General features: G+C 34.7%; 3 protein-coding genes across 4 annotated transcripts; all 3 read left to right on the plus strand.

Annotated features, from left to right (window-relative positions):
- Window positions 1–824: 824 nt before the first annotated feature.
- LOC110660160 (probable GTP-binding protein OBGM, mitochondrial) lies at window positions 825–5338 on the plus strand. 2 transcript variants are annotated; one of them, XM_021818346.2, is made up of 6 exons: window positions 825–1023; window positions 2939–3157; window positions 3292–3400; window positions 3689–3771; window positions 3858–3920; window positions 4033–5338. In XM_021818346.2, exons 2-6 carry the CDS (start codon window positions 3023–3025, stop codon window positions 5122–5124), a joined length of 1482 nt encoding a protein of 493 aa, XP_021674038.2. In that variant the 5' UTR covers window positions 825–1023; window positions 2939–3022; the 3' UTR covers window positions 5125–5338. The 2 variants fall into 2 exon arrangements, with proteins under 2 accessions (XP_021674038.2, XP_021674039.2); XM_021818347.2 differs by having other exon boundaries at window positions 2970–3157.
- Window positions 5339–9277: 3939 nt separating this feature from the next.
- Window positions 9278–10301, plus strand: LOC110660159 (metallothionein-like protein type 2). Its single transcript, XM_021818345.2, is given in 4 exon segments — window positions 9278–9467; window positions 9470–9554; window positions 9653–9727; window positions 9901–10301. Coding segments are annotated over 4 exon segments (432 nt in total). The 5' UTR covers window positions 9278–9292; the 3' UTR covers window positions 9998–10301.
- A 4807-nt stretch (window positions 10302–15108) lies between these two features.
- On the plus strand, window positions 15109–17374 carry LOC110660158 (pentatricopeptide repeat-containing protein At1g07590, mitochondrial). Its single transcript, XM_021818344.2, has 2 exons — window positions 15109–15615; window positions 16053–17374. The coding sequence occupies exons 1-2, from the start codon at window positions 15277–15279 to the stop codon at window positions 17301–17303; spliced, it is 1590 nt and encodes a 529-aa protein (XP_021674036.2). The 5' UTR covers window positions 15109–15276; the 3' UTR covers window positions 17304–17374.
- The last annotated feature ends 268 nt before the right edge of the window (window positions 17375–17642 follow it).

The following is a 17642-nucleotide window of genomic DNA, read 5'->3' on the forward strand; positions in this document are numbered from 1 at the left end:
GATACCGCAATTCGAATTATTGTTGCCTATTTGACAATATTTCTTCCAGCAACAACTTAGCAACCAAATACCCAGCAACAGACCATGTCTGCAGCTTCCGAGACTGTTTCCCAATATAGCTGCCGTCGTCCTTTCCGTCCTAGTGTTCTGCCCAGCAGTTCTTAGAAAGTCTATTTTCAGCTAGTTCAAGAGCCCTTCTTACACTCAGAGGCCTTCCAGTTATGATACAAGCACCCACAAGCAATCACAGAAGAACTGCAAGTATTGAGAACATCCATTACAAATAATCAGTTATCGTGTGTATTCAAATTAAGCACTAAAATTACCGAGTTTTGACTCAATGGCAATGGAATCATTCTAAAGTTAATTTGGTCTATGGCTTAAAGACGTGTATACCTGTCCACGAACCACCATTATGATAGCTTCATCTTGTGTTTTTGGGATCACAGGCAGTTACTATCCTCTACTTATGAGAGTACTCCATATATAGCTGGATTTGAAACCTTCAGAGGCATCTCACCAGCAAGATCTTGCCATTTCTCTATCCAGGCTATAAACATGAATTCTATTTGATTTGTATAGAATTATCGAATTAAAATTCAAATTTTCAATTGGATTTTTTAAAGAAAATCAGTTGAATTCATTTTATTTTTTAAGAAATTTGATTTATTAAATTTATTTTTTTATAGTAACAAAATTATAAAAATAATTATAAAATTTAGATATACTTTTTTTAACTAATTTAAAATTAACATAATAATTTAACTAAAAGGGTAAAAAAAACAAAAATATTATTTTAATTAATATAAAAAAAAATAGGTAATTAAAAAGTTTGACAAATGCGCCGAACCCGAGAGAACAGGCGAAACTCAGTTGTGCTAGAAGCCACTCAAACAAGGGTTCCTTTCCTTCGTCTTTGTAGTTCTAGCTCACTTGTTATCCCCTCTAATGATATCCGGTGAACTGGATCTCCCCTGGTGGCGGTAGCTCTAGTGTTCTACGGCGGAGTCGACAACGGATAAGGTACTCACCTTCCTCTTCATCTGTGAGATTAATCTGTTATATAGAGCCCCAACGAGTGCATAATATTAGAATTTGCCATGCCAAGGCAGGTAGCCCAATACTTCCTTAATTTTCGCTGCTGAATATAAATTTAATGCTATGATGAAGTTTTCTTGGTCTGAATATGCTTTATCTGTGCAAAATTTGTATTCGTTTGGTCATGGTATTATGCTTTCTACTAGTTCCTTTATTTTCTCCGTTTTTGTTGGTTTGTTTTGCTTCAAAGGCTAAAGCTAACGCGTAAAAGGGAAATGAACTCTCTGTATCAGCAATTCCTATACGCCAAGTGAATTCTCCTATAAAAGTTTTTATCTTTTCTCTTTTTCTGATTAACGTACTGGGTTTATTTTCTTTTCTTTTTTTCTCTAATTCAGTTGTGTGGCAATGTTTCTTAATGATATTATGTGTTAACTGTTAAAAGCCCATAGTTTTGCGTCTGTCTTTGAAAATGCAAGACCAAGAAATTTGGAATTTTCATCTCTCTTCATTTATCATTTATGGAAGGCTGTAAATTCTAACAGAAAATTTGACTTCTCTGTCCAACCATTATTTTTTGTTAGACTGAACAAGAAGAAATTTGCAGTCCCTACTGCAACAAAATTTGGATGTTTGTGTTTCTTTGTTGTTAAGCCTGTCATTCTCCAAACTTTGTTAGTATTTTTGTAGATTGATTTTATCTTCTACTTTTTTATTATTGTACCGCTTTTTTAATGTTTTGCAAAATTTTAATAATTTTCTTATTCTTTTTTGAATTTTTTAAAAATAAAGTTATTTTGGTGTCACCATGCAGTTGCAGTTTCAACACCCTTCCCTCTTAACTTACCTTAAAAAAATTCCTTTTTTAATCATGAATAATAGAATTACTGTTCATACTTTTTTATTATTGTACCGCTTTTTTAATGTTTTGCAAAATTTTAATAATTTTCTTATTCTTTTTTGAATTTTTTAAAAATAAAGTTATTTTGGTGTCACCATGCAGTTGCAGTTTCAACACCCTTCCCTCTTAACTTACCTTAAAAAAATTCCTTTTTTAATCATGAATAATAGAATTACTGTTCATAATATTAATTAATGAAATCTGGTGTATGCCTTGCATGTACTATCAAAGCAGCATTCAAATATAGCGCTGGTTTATCAGGTTTTAAAAATGCCATGTTCGGTCTTTACTAGGAAGAAGCTTATAGAATGCTCAAAAGAGAAGTTTTTTTTTCTTTTTTTTTTTTCGGCCGGGGGGGGGGGGAACCAGGCGAGAGATTTGGTTGGTGGGTTTTAAGGGTTTTAGAAGAATGCAAGTTCAATCAATTTGATTTTTTAGTTTCTTTCATTTTATGTTAAATACACCATGTTAGCATTCTCCACATTGTGTAGATTCAATTTCCTCGTTAAGTTGATTATTGATTTGATGAATGTTTTAAGGGTCTGTTTTCTTTAGATGATGTTGCTGTATATTGCTTGTTCATGAATATTTCTTTGTTTATTTGGTTATTTCAAATTCCTTTAGATTAGCATTTTGTTTCCTGTATTGGGCTGTTAAAATATGACACAGATTGTTGGGCTTACTAAAGCTTTTACTATGCTTGCAACCGATGGTTTTAGCAATTTTGGTAAATGTTATCGTTAATAGTGATTTTAATTGTGTTTTTGATGATTATCTAGAGAGATTATAATAAAGGTACGGCAGGTCTTTGTTTTGTTGTAACTCTGGCTGTGAAGAGCTGTAAAGCTTTTTTTCCTTTGTGATCTGATGTATGGTCTATGTTCAGCATCTGCAAGTACCTTCATTTCAAAAGACATCTGCATTTGGTGTTTGTTTGATTTACAATTTCTGGGAATGTCTCTGTTGCTGGTTCAATATCTCAGATCTTTCTTTCTATAGGTTGCTGACATAGCAAAACATTGATTTCTAGTTTATTGAATTTGAGGAGACTTTGAAGGACATCTGGACAGGAAAGAGAGACTGATGTGGTTACGTTGTGCAAAACCCTTTTGCCACATAGAGGCGTTGAGAAAATCTTCTAAATCTCCATGGATTTTTTTGTCTTTGTTCTCTTGTTCAGACATTCCTCACACAAAAGCAAAGTGTGCCCCTTTACAGGTCTGCCATTCCATTTGTTTTTCCCTAGTTCTCACATTTTTACTCCCCAACACCTTTGCACAACTCTGCATAACCATTTCTTGATTTTTACTACTTGTTCATCTTAGTAATTGGATATTGGGGGCTATTTGTAGGAAACCAGAATGAGAGATCGGTTTATGCTAAATGCTAAGGGAGGTGATGGTGGCAATGGTTGTTCCAGCTTTCGCCATAGTCGGCATGATCGCCATGGCAGACCTGATGGTATGTTTATGTTCTAGATCAATTTTTATAATCATCATTAAGTATGATGGTGTGATATTAAAAACCAAGTTTGGTACAATATTATCATGGTTATTTTCTTTGATGACCATTTCTCTAGTTTCTCCATCTTCATACTGAGTTCAAAATTTTCCTTTCATCATAATTTATTTCCATCGAACTTCATAAATGTAGTTTATTATTGCTAATGGTGACTAAGAGCAAGTAGATTAAAATTTGTGAAATAGTGTTTCTGGTGGTATTCTGGTTCATTGTGGATTCAAAATGCAGGTGGAAATGGTGGAAGAGGTGGTGATGTGATTTTACAGTGCTCCCCTGCAATCTGGGACTTTAGTGGTTTGCACCATCATGTTGTATGTAGTCCTTACCTTTCCAATACTTTTCCAATACTATTAGTACTGTTGCATTGAGACGCTCAAGCTTTACTGATGTTCTACAGAATGCAGGAAAAGGGGGTCATGGAGCTTCGAAGAGTATGATAGGAACTCGAGGGGAAGATAAGGTTAGTATTTATAAGTTCTATAAGACTGCAAGAGTTTATGATGCCTTCTGTTGTTTGGCAGTTTATCTACCCATGAGTGTATGGTTGTTCATTGAAAACTCTTGTCTAGTAGGTTGTCCGAGTTCCTGTCGGCACTGTAATTCATCTTTTGAAGGGTGAACTTCCATCTGCTATTAAAAACTGTTCCAAAACAGACTTAGACCCCTGGGAACTTCCAGGCACTCTCCATACTGATCAATTAGAATCTCACCAGCAATCTGTCTCTAAGAGCACATACGTAGAAAAAGAAGTTGAGCCATTGGATATTACTGGTGGCTCATCAGCTCAAGCTAAAGGAACTGCAGAGGAATTTGCAAGCACGAAAGCCATTCAAGCAGATTCAGCAGGTGTGGAACATATACACTATGATGTTGCAGAGTTAACAAAACCAGGTCAGCAAATAATTGTTGCTCGAGGAGGGGAGGGTGGTTGGGGTAATGTGTCTTCTCCATATGTTTCAAAGAAGGCTAAGTTTGGTAAGCCTGGAGTCAATAGGGATAATGCCTTTGATCCTGAAATGTCCAGTGAGGATCAGTCCTGCCTTAGCTGTGGTTTGCCTGGCTCAGAGGCTGTTCTTGTATTGGAACTGAAAAGCATTGCTGATGTGGGCCTTGTTGGAATGCCAAATGCTGGTAAAAGTACTCTTTTGGGAGCTTTATCCAGGGCAAAACCTAGGGTAGGTCATTATGCCTTCACGACTCTTAGACCAAATTTAGGTAAACTGAAGTTTGATGACTTCTCAATCACAGTGGCTGATATTCCAGGACTCATAAAGGGTGCTCATGAGAATCGTGGACTTGGACATGCTTTCCTACGGCACATAGAACGTACTAAGGTTTTGGCTTATGTGCTAGACTTGGTTGCTGGATTAGATGGTAGAAAGGGATTTCCACCATGGGAACAATTGAAAGATTTAGTTTTAGAGCTTGAGCATCATCAAGATGGCCTGTCTGATCGGCCATCCTTGGTTGTGGCGAATAAAATTGATGAGGCAGGGGCTGAAGAAGTGTATGAAGAATTGAAAAGAAGAGTTCAGGGTGTTTCTATATATCCAGTATGTGCTGTCTTGGAGGAAGGGGTACCAGAACTGAAAGCTGGTCTTAGGATGCTTATGGATAGTGGAAATTTGCAGAGACTTAGTCTAGATAAAATTGATTGTTCATGATAAATTTGATAGAAGATACTAATTCTGTTTATGATAGGTTTAAGTTAATGAAAAATTACGCGCAACATATTGAGTTTCATATGGCACCTTAGGTATCTTGAAAATTGATCCTGCACATGAATTACTGGAATATTTCTGCTGTAACACGTCAGATAGGCAGGTAGCTGTTGAAGGATCTACTGCAATGAGAGTGTTTCCTTGTTTAATTCGTGCATTATCATTTGTTCTTCTTTGCCTAAAATTTTAGATGCATCTGACAAGTTTTCTTTATAAGATTTATGTGCCCAATACGCCCTTTATATCTAGTTGAAAACCAATGTTTTTAGGTGTTACCTTACCTCCAGATACTTTATTGGTGGAAGTTCAATTGTTTTCTGCATCTTCCATGTCTGGCTGTGACTTTATATTTCAACGATAAATGTGGAATGTTTCAGAACCGACTTGTTACACTTCGGCAATTTCACTAATTGCTGATAAATGAGCTGGTGCCTGCTGGTATATAGTGCACTCAAACGGAGCTTGCTCTGATCACAGATTTCTTATATCAAACATCAACAAGCTGGACCATTTAAAATGGCTATCATTCTTGGAATGGAGCCATTTTCTTTTCTTTTATGGGATGGCAGACCGTATAGGCATTTGATTTTCATTTGCTTCCAAAAAGACTCGACCACGGGTTGTCCACATTTGAGTCCTGTCCCATTGTCATTACCATAGAACTCTCAACCCATTTCCTGCTTCTCAATCATGGGAATCTGAAATGCACATCACCATAACATCTTATCTAGGCACGTGCCTCTCAGCAACACAATAGCTAACATTAAATAGAATGGTCCGCTAATGCATGAAATAGGATTTACATTGGAACTTCGAATGTCCTAGGACCTCAAACGTGAGGCTCATTCATTTTTCGTATGACTCTCTCGGCATTATTTTAAAGCTTAAACTCCCTTCCTCACAAGTCACAATCGTTATACAGAGTCTTGTGGGTCATTCATAAATATTCACCTGGCTCAAAGTAAAGCTCTCTTGGCCTATCATGCACGTTCTTTTTTTTTTCCCCTGTTCTGTGGACCAAAGTGGGATGGGATGGGCATGCGAGTGTACTGCAAGAAACAAATGCAATGGAATCATCAATAATGGATTTCATCATTAGTCCCTTGTGATGGAGCTTGTACCAAGATATGGAGGATCCTATCTTCTATCTTAAGACTTCAATACAGGCACTTCTTGAATTTTAGAATTAAAATAATGATGAATTTGAACTCTTTAACATTATCAATTAACGAAAAGAATAAAGGGAAAAAAGCACAATCCCTTGAGTAACAAGGAAAAAAATAAAAGAAAAGGTAGACCAAATGCTGACGTTTGAGGAGAACAATTCACTGCAAAAGGAAACACCACAATCAGAGGATACAAGAAATTCAAGGCCCACCAAAGCGGACTTGTGTACTGTCCATGTAAACTATGGGCTCTAGCTCTACCAATAGTTATAGTTTAAACTTTTTAAGCAAATCTTTTAGCTCACTTGAGGTCAATTGGAAATCATAACTGAACATTATTCGGTTCAAATTGAATAAATTGAATTAAATTTTTTTAATTTAATAATTTAATTTAATTTTATATTATAGAAATTTTAGTTATTTTAGTTTGATTTAATTTTAAAAAGAAAAAATCGATTAAATCAAATCAAATCAAATAGTAATTTTATATATTCAAATCAAATCAAATTAATTTTTGAATTGACTTATTTTTATAGAGAATTTATGAATTATATGTAATTTTATACATATATAAATTATTTAATTCCATTGATTAATGGTTATTAGGTTCAAACCAAAGTCAAAATTAGATTAAATAACTTGAAAATTAAGTCTAAATTAAAAAATCAAAATCGATAAGTTTGAACCGAACAGAATAAAAATAGAGCTATTTAATTCGATTTGATTTTTCATCCATTTCATTTTAATTCAATTTTTAAAATATATAATTTAATTTTTATAATTTAATTCAATTTTTAATTTGAACCGAACGCTCACCCATACACACCACCCACTTCCCAAATAACACCACCACCACGACGTCGTCACAAATTGCATAAAAAAGATCCTTTTTGAAAAACTGAAGGACCTAAATATAAAACAAAAGAGAAGATAAGGAAAGTGCCTTGGGCTTGGGGAGAAAAAGACAAATTTTCTTTTTCTTTTTTTTTTTTTTTTTTTAAAGAATGTCATCTGATTGAAGAAATTTGCACTAATTGCAAGTGAAGCAACGAAGCTAGGTCACATGCACATGCACTTCAGTACTCCACCACTCTTTTTGCAACAACAAAAGTGAAGGATTCCCAAATCAAAAAAGCCTCTTATTCTCATACTTGCATGTGGACTCTGTCCTCTTTCTCTGTAGCTGTAGGGTAACCCTTTTTTTTTTTTTTTGGTCTGACTGGAGGGTCACCCTCTTCCACTTTACCAGTGAATAATTGTATTGTTGTTTCATTATATTTGTGATTTACAGACATTGGACAACATTTAATTTTTTGGGGTTTTTTTTTTTTAAACAATTGACTAGACATCAAATTACTTTGTTAGGTGATAAAAACAATGTGATTACTCAAAGGTTTTATTTGTTTAAAAAAATAATTTATATATAAAAATTATTTTTATAAAAATTATTTTTTAAACATATATTTTTTATAAAAATAATTTTTATTATTTATTAATATATTATATTTTATATATATATAAGTATTTTTATATTTTAATAAAATTATAAAATTTAAAAAATAACTTTCTACTTTAAAAAATATAATATAAAAAATATTTTTTATTAATATTTTTTTGAGTATTTAAATACTAAAAAATGGAAAAAATATTTTTTAATATTTTTTATAAAATAAACGAAACCTAAAAATGTCATAATTTTCATTTTATATTTAATTTAGTGGTAAGAATTAATTATTTTTAATTATGTAACTCATTCCACAAAATTCAAAAATGATAAATCTTCATCACTCTTGCAAAAAGGGAGACTGCATAAATTAAGAATGGAGCTTCTATTCTATGGACTTCACCTACCCAACAAATATTTCTAGCAGCACTCAGAAGAAAAGCATAACCCATTTTTAAAAAGATGATGCAATGTAAAATAAAGAATTATACATTCAATTCAAGTGCGTGGAAGAAAATGTCAAATTTCGAGCTGACGTCTGCTTCCACCAGGCATAGTCTTTAATATTTTTTTTTATTTTATTCTTATTTGTCCTTAATTACAATGGGTCGATATTACCAAGGGGCAGGACAACATTGCTGGTAATAAATAATAATAATAATAATAATAATAATAATAATAATAATAATATTCTTATTGTCATTTTTCCTGTATAATGTTCTCTTGATTTCTCCATGAAAGCGATAAAAAATCCTTACAGAAATGAAAGGACCCTTAAGCTATGATTTAGACCACTTTGTCTAGTGGGTCAGTAAGACTTCTTCTTCTTTTTCTCCTTTTCACCTTTGTGGTAGACTAAGACTTCTTTTAATTCGTGCACATTATTATCATTAACAATAAATTTCTCCAATATGTCATATAATTTTAACACATTCTTTTTTTTTTTGGTTAAGTTTATCAATTTTATTTCTAAATTGTTGATTTTATTTTAATTATATGTAATGTTTATGTAGTATTTGCATGCATAATATTGTTGTTATTATATAAAAGAAAATAATCTTTTATGAGTACGTATACCAAAATTAACATAAAAATTAATATTTCTATTTTATTCTAGATAATATGTCAATTACAAAAATTTATGATTTAATTATTACTTATATTAATAAATTTTAACTTGATAACATTAAAACTATTTTAATAGCTATAGGTTATAATTTTCACCTCTTAGACTTGTTTGGCGTTTTTACTAAATTATTGAATTCTTACTTAACATTTTTTTTTTTGAAAAGCGTTTTCTTTGATTCATAACTTCAATACCAAATGGAGTCTTAAATGAAGCCAATTAATTAAAAAAAATATCAATCAATTATCATACGCTATATAATCAATGTCATTATTGTATTTAAAATTAAATTATCATACAATTGTTAATATGATTTTATGTATGATGACAGAGAAAGGATAAAGAGAGAGATTTGTCGGTTCTCACCTAGGGGAGATGGAACCTATCATACGGGAGAAATTATTCATCACACAGACGCTACTGACCTTAGATTTATCCACGTGTAGGGTGGATATGAAAGACTTGTTGCTTAACTGCACTATAAATTGGATTGGGGGCAAGTCGTTTAAGAGCCATCCTAGAGTTGAAGAATTCAATTACCAAGTAAAGGCCCCTTCCAAATACTAAAGAAAATGTCTTGCTGCGGAGGAAACTGTGGCTGTGGCTCTGGATGCAAGTGCGGCAGCGGCTGCGGCGGGTAATTCTTTTTCTTGGAAAATATTTTCTCCTTTACCAAACATCTCTTTAAGGGTTACTCTCTAATATTTTCTCCATCGTCTTCTTGAATTCTTGCAGATGTGGTATGTACCCTGACATCGTAGAGAACACCAGAACTGAGACCCTCATTGCAGGAGTTGCACCTCCTAAGAAGTAGGCATCACTATGACAATTTTTTGGTTTACTGGAGGATTTGAATTTTAGACCTTACTCAAGTTTGGAAATTTTTCATGCACCCAAAAGAGGGGGAAAAAAAGATAATCAACGTTAGATTCTTGATTATACAAAGAGGACGAAATTAATTGACTGCTGCTATGCTTTTGCAGGTTCTATGAGGGTTCTGAGATGAACTTTGGTGCTGAGAGTGGGAATGGCTGCAAGTGTGGATCAAACTGCAGCTGTGATCCATGCAACTGCAAATGAGAAAGCAGCATGGAAATGGACCCAGCAAAGCTGTACTTGATGTTCTCAATAAATACCAAAAAAATTAGGAAAAAAAAAATTTCGTTAATGAATATGTATAATAGAGCTTGGCTTGCTGCTGTAAATAAAACAGCCTTGGGTTATCCAAATCCTTGTATTAGGATTTCCTTCCAGCAGTTTCATGGCTTGTTTTATGTGTTGTGTCCTCTCTGCTTTGCTGGTCTTAACTTGTCTTCAGTGTACTTTTGGAAGGGGAACTTCAGTTAGTATTGTGATCATTGATTAAAACATCTCCCTTCACTTATGATCTAATTTTTCCCACTTTCTTTCTTTCTTTTTTTCTCTCTCCCAAATTTCATAGTTCTCAGAGATGTGTTCAGTAAGATGCTCTAAGAGATGACATGATATTATTATATTAATATTTAATTAACAATGCTTTTTTTTTTCTAACATGAAATCAGAATTTCATTAAATCAGAATGAAATACAGGGGGTTAAGGACTAAGCTCAAACCAGAAAAAATAACCCAAAATCCATCAACTCAGAAGTTTCAATCCAGCCCATTACAAATCAAAGAGAACCAGAGAGAAAATTTCCAGAACATGTTAAAAAAGACGAATCAGAACTCTTTACCATAGCTTTGCTGCATGGCATTATCAGAAAATTGAAAGTTCACCCATAGGCAAATCTCATCTCCACATATCATACTACACATAAAAATCAAAATTCAGCCAAAATCAAATCAAAAAATATCAACACAAAAATATTCAAAAACAGAGAGAGCATTCTAATAGCCAAATCATTCTCTGCTCTACCTTCAAATCATTTTTTTCTCTACCGCCTAAGATGATCTAAGAGATGATGTGATATTATTATATTACTATTTAATTAACAATGCTGACATGTAGTGATGTTTAATTCGCTATTAATTAGAATTGACCTAAATTCTACTAATATAACGTGCCCCCTCATTCATTTGTCTTCAAGTTAAATCTCAATTACGCAAGTGATGCAATTTCTTGTTGTCCACTCTCATCAACTTGCTTTTTTTTACCCCTTTGAGCTGCTCAGCAGAGAAAAGTCTTGGAATTGATAATGACCTTTTAACCAAAACATATTAATTTATCTTCCTTGTTAAGGAGATAAATCACAAAATCAATCACGTACTGTAAGATAAAAGAAGAATCAATTATGACATTGTATAACTCTAAATTAGTGGCGGTGATTATTAGAGTGTTAGAATTTAAGTTCCACTGATGACAAAAACAAGAAAAAAAATAATAATTGTGACATAGAGTAACAATATCGACAGGATTTTCTTTGCTTTAGCACAGACAAAAAGGAAAAAGATGGCATAGGATTCTATTTGATTGTTATATTATTCTTCATATCACTGTTCCAGAAAGATATTTATTTCAAAAAATGTATACCATTAATTGAACCTAATTATTTTGTTAGTGGTTATAGTATATCAAATAAGATAATTCAAGTGCCATGAAATTTTAGAATCAAATTATGCACACTTGTCAACCCATTTGTCATTTATGGATAAATAAAATTAATTATTTACAGTGAAATTTAGGGAGCAGGGCAATAGGGGCATTCTTTCCCTCGTTATTTTTTTTTTTTTTTTTTTTTTTTTTTCCTTCGAAAGCCAGAAATTTTTATTGAACAGCTAAGCTCAAACCAATAGCAAGGGCCAAACACTCAAACACTCAAACACCCATAAATAGCCAAGATCCAAGCCTACTCATCCACAAACACACATGCAGCCAGCATGAAAAGCTACTCAGTTCAGATGAAAATCGTCTCCAATGAAACATTTGACCTGCAACACGAACCAAAAGCCATATATAGTCCACCCGATAAGTGGAGGAAAGAAAACCATTGTTGGGAGGAGGAGTGTCGAGTGTCACGACCTAACTTATAGACTGGACCGGCATTAGGATCTGGACCAGTATAAAACCCCCGAAGCTCGTAGTAAGCCATACTGTTCTCAAATCCATGACCAGGCCCACAATTTAGGCCCAATATGCATATAAAATAATTTAAATTAAACTGTTATAATTGTATTTGGGTCAACTTAACCCAGTAATTATCAGAAACTAAAATTAGAGGAGACCAGCTCAATCCTGTTACACCATTTACAAACTATTTAAAACTCATAAAAATTTTTCATTTGTTAATATAAAAACTTAAATTCATGCAGTCCCTGACAGGATTAATGCTACTACTAGTACATACGGAGTCCTAAATTACAAATTTAGAGAATAATAATACAATTAAGTAATCTTTTCATAACCTGCGAGGAAAGGGACAGGTTATTCTGAAAAAGGTCTCCTCCTGTAGCGTGGAAAAATATGGTGAACAGGAGTGAACATTCAACTCAGAGAGTAAAATATCAATTTTAACCATAATCTCTATAGCTATCTAAAACTAATACACCCTGTAGAGTGAAATGCAACATTGTCAATATTTTCACATCATAACAGTAAAAAGATAATCTGGAGCACTTACACACCAGATAAGGTCAAACAATACATATATGGGAGCTGATCCCCTATACAGCCCTCTTAATTCAACCTGTGCTAGCGAAGAACTCAAGCCGAACTTTCGTTTAATAAACCAAATTGGGGTCCCAGCGTAGAACTCAAGCCGTGTCTACCCCAAAGGACCGGGTCCCAGTGAAGATCTCAAGCCGTGTCTACCCGTCCTGTCCATAGCCAATACCATACCACACGCACGCCAACTCACGCACACTGCTCCAAATTACCACAACAACATCCATGGCACTTTAACAATTATGAATACAATATAAAACGTGCCTAGTATTTAACTACATAAATACATATTTACAAGTGATGCATGGGTATGCTTGAACATATAATAATATCAAAATTATAATTAAAATTAATATTTTACTCACAGTACACCGATGACTATTGTGGCTGCTGAATGGAGAAAAATAGCTGACTTCGATCACCTAATAATTAAATTATAAATTTATTAGTACTAAGTCAAAATAAAACTCTAAAGAGGCAACAGACAGCCTAATTCATGTCGAAAATCCAGTAGAGTTTATCCTATACCTGGGGCCTACCCAACCTGTAAAAAGGCTCAAATAACACTTCTAAATTCAACTCATATCTCATCATCATTATATGGCCCTTCCTGAGCCCTCTAAACCAAGCAATACTCAAAACCTTAAAATTATGTTTTAGTTTCAATAATTGACATTTTGTAAAAATCCACTCAAACAAGCTCTAAAAATTCTAAAATTTTGCCCCGCGGTCCTTAATAATATTATAAGGCTATTGCAAATAGAATTATAATTTTTCGATTATCCACGAATATTTTATGAATTTTATTTTAAATCGATATTATCCGAAAATGAACAACTTGGAGTTTGGGTTTACTTATGTCAATTCTGACACTTGGAACGCATCTAGAACATTTGAAAATGCTAGGATTGACTGTATTATTGACCACGTTCTGAGACGGGCTGCCGGGCAACTGGATCTGACTGAAAACGCTGTCCCGGCGCTGGTGAGCTATCCTCGATCCGATTGCACCTAAATTAAGTCCAAATTATGTTAATAATTATCATAAAATTATTTTTAAACTTTGGGAATCGAAAAAGTTTGAAAATATCACCAAGCGATATAGACCGTCCGATTATCGCCTTTTTCAAACAGTGTCTGATCAGAGCGGGACCAATCCTATCTCGAAGATCTCGTCGTCTTGAGCCCATCGGTGGCCTCGGATTTCTGATCCGACAGTCGAATCGCAGAAAAAGTGACTGGAAACCGAGAAATCCATATGATTTTCTTCCAACTTTCCCTCGCCGATTCTCTTTTTTCTAGCCACCAAACAGGGTGCCACTTGTCTCATCTAAAAGTTCATCGTCTTGGGAGTCCGTGGCACTTGAAATCATTGGGAATGGCAGCCGGAGTCGGCCAGGGTGACACCGCAAAGTCAGGCCCCTGTCGCACATGCTCTTCTTCTCTCCTCTCTTTCCTCTCTCCTTCTCTCTCTTTCCACTGCCTCCTGCTCGGTGCTGCCGCTGTCTGGTGGTTGTTCCGACAAGGGGGAAGGCTGACGGTACCTCACCGGCACTAATGCGGACCGGCCGGAAGAAAATGGGAGGGAGAAAGTGAGGGGGAGAGTGAAGTCGGGAAGAGAGAATGCTGGGAGGGGGGGGGGGCTGCGTTTTAAGTTTCTATATTTTTTTTAATTTCTAATTATATTATTAGTCCCTCAACTTCTTAGAGGTTTACAACTAAGTCCTAAATTATTTTATTATGTTAAAGTTTAATTAAATTTTTTCTTTAATTATTTTATTATTATTATTATTATTTTTAAATTTTTGGGTTGTTACAAGGAGGAGGAGGAGGCCTCCCTTGCCCTAAGTCCTAAATTATTTTATTATGTTAAAGTTTAATTAAATTTTTTTTTTAATTATTTTATTATTATTATTATTATTTTTAAATTTTTGGGTTGTTACAAGGAGGAGGAGGAGGCCTCCCTTGCCCTTGAGGAGCAAAAGAGGCTGTTAACCAGACAAATGAGAGGGATGGAGCCCTAGAGCAAAGAAATGAAAAGAAGCAGAAACGATAGAAAAGAAGAAGCTTTTGTTTTCCTCAATTAGTTAGTGTAGTGCAATTCCAAATTTCCAATTCCAAATTTCCAAATGAACTTGAAATCTATCTATTTATCTACCACTATCAATTTTCAATAACTTCGACATCAAATTAATTTGTAACTCTTATATCACTCTGCAATATTTTTTTTTTTATTTAATCTCATAGGAGTGCTTAGCAATGCTCTTAATAAGGATTCCAAACGGGTTAAACCATACAATGGAAATCAAACTTTTTTTTATCTCTTATTTTAATGTTAAAATTTTTAATCATAATCATGAAAATTCATCTCATATTAATGGCTGAAAGTCTTAAATTAAGGACTTGTGGCTTCTCATACAATTGGTTCTTTGTTGATTTGGTATATTCAAGTTTAAGTATCCATTCTTTCAATTTCCTTACTTAATTTGAAAAAAATAAAAAATAAAAAATAAAAAAAGGGGCTATGTATCAATCTGAACATAATAATAACCTGGACAAAGACATGGGCTGGATTGGTAGCAGCTATGCTTCCATTCTAGTTTCTCTTCTGGGCTGAACTTTCGACTGTTTGCAGGTGTCGACATCTTTTTCAAATAAAATCACAGGCTCCCTTGCATAAGCGCGCTTTCAGGTCCTGAAGCCGAATTATACGAGAAGCATGCGTGCGCTGGCCCTTCTGGGCCAACTCCGGTTCTCTCGTGCAACTGATCGAACATTTTCTATCACCTGTCTACCTCTCTACCAAATTCCTTGTAGTTTCAGTTTTCTCTGTACCCTCACAAGCGATTGTCCCGCCGAGAAGAAGATATTAGAACCAGAAGAAGAACAAGAAGCACCCAAGTGCTTATCTTTGAGAATTGAGAAGCTTTCCAGAGGAGAATCGGTTGGTTTAGCCTTTCAAAGTTGGATGCGCGAAGGCTTTCCCATTCACCGAGGTGACATTTTTCACTCCATTAACCGCTTGAGGAAGCTCAAATTGAACAAACGCGCGCTTCAGGTTTTTTCTCTTTCTCCTTTTTCTTAATGGTATTAGGTGTTTGTTTAAATGTTTAAATGAATCGCTTAGCTGAGCAGATTGCTGAGAAGGTGGAAGAGAACGAAATAAAACTGAGTTTCTAGATGTCCGTTTAGCTTCCAATTAGTTTTCCAAAGAAAGATGCACTTCAACTAACCCAATTAGTTTTCTTTGATTTGCTCTGATAGATGGTGAAAAAAGCTCACATCTTTATGTATTGGTATTTTCTCTTTCCTGGTAACGAAGTGAGAATGTGATGTGTAATCAAACAAAAACTATTATATAAAGCACTCAAACCTACAAATTTCTTAGAATGAGAAGGTGCGGTAACATATGGTGACATTGTAAATTAGATCAGCTATTTGAGAATCTTGGGTGGAACAATACTTAAACACTGCATGGTCTGCTGCTTTTGGCAGGTGATGGAATGGGTGATCAGGGAGAGACCATATAGGCCAAAAGAACTTGACTACTCTTACCTTTTGGAATTCACAACCAAACTTCATGGGATATCTCAAGGAGAAAAGCTCTTCACCCGTATCCCTCCCGAGTTCCAGAATGAATTGCTATATAACAACCTTGTAATTGCATGTTTGGAAAAGGGTGTCATAAGGCTTTCGCTTGACTACATGAAGAAAATGAGGGAATTGGGTCACCCCATATCACATTTGGTTTTCAACCGCCTTATAATCCTCCATTCCTCTCCTGGTCGCAGAAAAATGATCCCAAAATTCCTTAATCTAATGAAGGCCTATAAGGTGGCTCCTCATGTCTCCACATACAACATTCTGATGAAAATTGAAGCTAATGAACACAATATTGAAGGACTAGTGAAGGTATTTGGTGAAATGAAGCTATCAAAAGTGGAGCCAAATGAGATATCTTTCTGCATATTAGCTACTGCACATGCAGTTGCGAGATTGTATACAGTGGCTGAGGCATATGTTGAAGCTGTGGAGATATCTCGTACAGGAGATAACTGGTCAACGCTAGATATTTTAATCATATTGTACGGGTGTTTGGGGAAGGAGAAGAAATTAGAGAGAACGTGGGGCATTGTGCAAGAACTCTCCCATGTTAGGTCTAAAAGTTACATGCTTGCAGTTGAAGCATTTGGTAGAATTGGGCAGCTCAATCGAGCTGAAGAGCTTTGGTTAGAGATGAAGTCATTAAAAGGGTTGAAATCAACAGAAGCGTTCAATTCCATGTTATCTGTGTATTGCAAATATGGGCAGATAAAAAGGGCAACTGGAATTTTCAGGGAGATGGAGATAAATGGATGCAAGCCAAATGCCATTACTTTTCGACATCTTGCTTTGGGTTGCTTGAAGGCTGAACTAGTGGAAGAAGCCTTGAAGACTCTAGAAATGGGGATGCACTTGAAAACAAGCAACAAGGTAAGGAATTCAATCCCATGGTTGGAAACTACGCTTTCATTTATTGAAATTTTTGCAGAGAAGGGTGATATAGTTAATGCTGAGAAGTTCTTTGAAGAAATAAAGAAAGCAAATTATACAAGGCATACTTTTGTGTACAATACATTAATAAAAACTTATGTGAAGGCCAAAATTTATGTTCCTAATCTTTTGAGGAGGATGATTTTAGGAGGTGCTAGACCAGATGCTGAGACCTATAGCCTGATTAAACTTGTTGAGCAGTTCAAAACTTGATCGTGTACAAGAGTTTATATGTTGTACAAATTTCGTTCATTTTTCTCGAGGGAAATTGGTTTTTTTGTGTCGTTGCCAGTAAATTAGTTTAAGCAAGTTTTTGGAAAAGTCACAAGAAACTCGATATCTAATCCCACTTGTTCCTGATAAAGTGTTTATGAGAGAATGAAGGCTTCGCACCCAGCATCATGTGCGGGGAAGCCTGTAGCAGAGCATAAAACTGCGCAAATCTTTGAACTCATCCAGTTTCAATATTCCAGTGCACCAAACATTTTATTCTTAGATGTTTCTTAAATGATCATTCCTAGTCTGGGATTTGGGCCTGAGTGAGAAACAAGC

This window comes from Hevea brasiliensis, chromosome 9, assembly GCF_030052815.1.
Source record: "Hevea brasiliensis isolate MT/VB/25A 57/8 chromosome 9, ASM3005281v1, whole genome shotgun sequence".
NCBI classification, from domain to species: domain Eukaryota; kingdom Viridiplantae; phylum Streptophyta; class Magnoliopsida; order Malpighiales; family Euphorbiaceae; genus Hevea; species Hevea brasiliensis.

Bases quoted from the DNA above. Each gene is read 5' to 3' on its own strand.
- LOC110660160 (XM_021818346.2), top strand. From the start codon at position 3,023: ATGTGGTTACGTTGTGCAAAACCCTTTTGCCACATAGAGGCGTTGAGA. The intron at 3,158-3,291 runs GTCTGCCATTCC...GGCTATTTGTAG, and splicing joins CAAAGTGTGCCCCTTTACAG to GAAACCAGAATGAGAGATCG. The intron at 3,772-3,857 runs GTATGTAGTCCT...GATGTTCTACAG, and splicing joins GTGGTTTGCACCATCATGTT to AATGCAGGAAAAGGGGGTCA.
- LOC110660158 (XM_021818344.2), top strand. From the start codon at position 15,277: ATGCGTGCGCTGGCCCTTCTGGGCCAACTCCGGTTCTCTCGTGCAACT. The intron at 15,616-16,052 runs GTTTTTTCTCTT...TGCTTTTGGCAG, and splicing joins TGAACAAACGCGCGCTTCAG to GTGATGGAATGGGTGATCAG.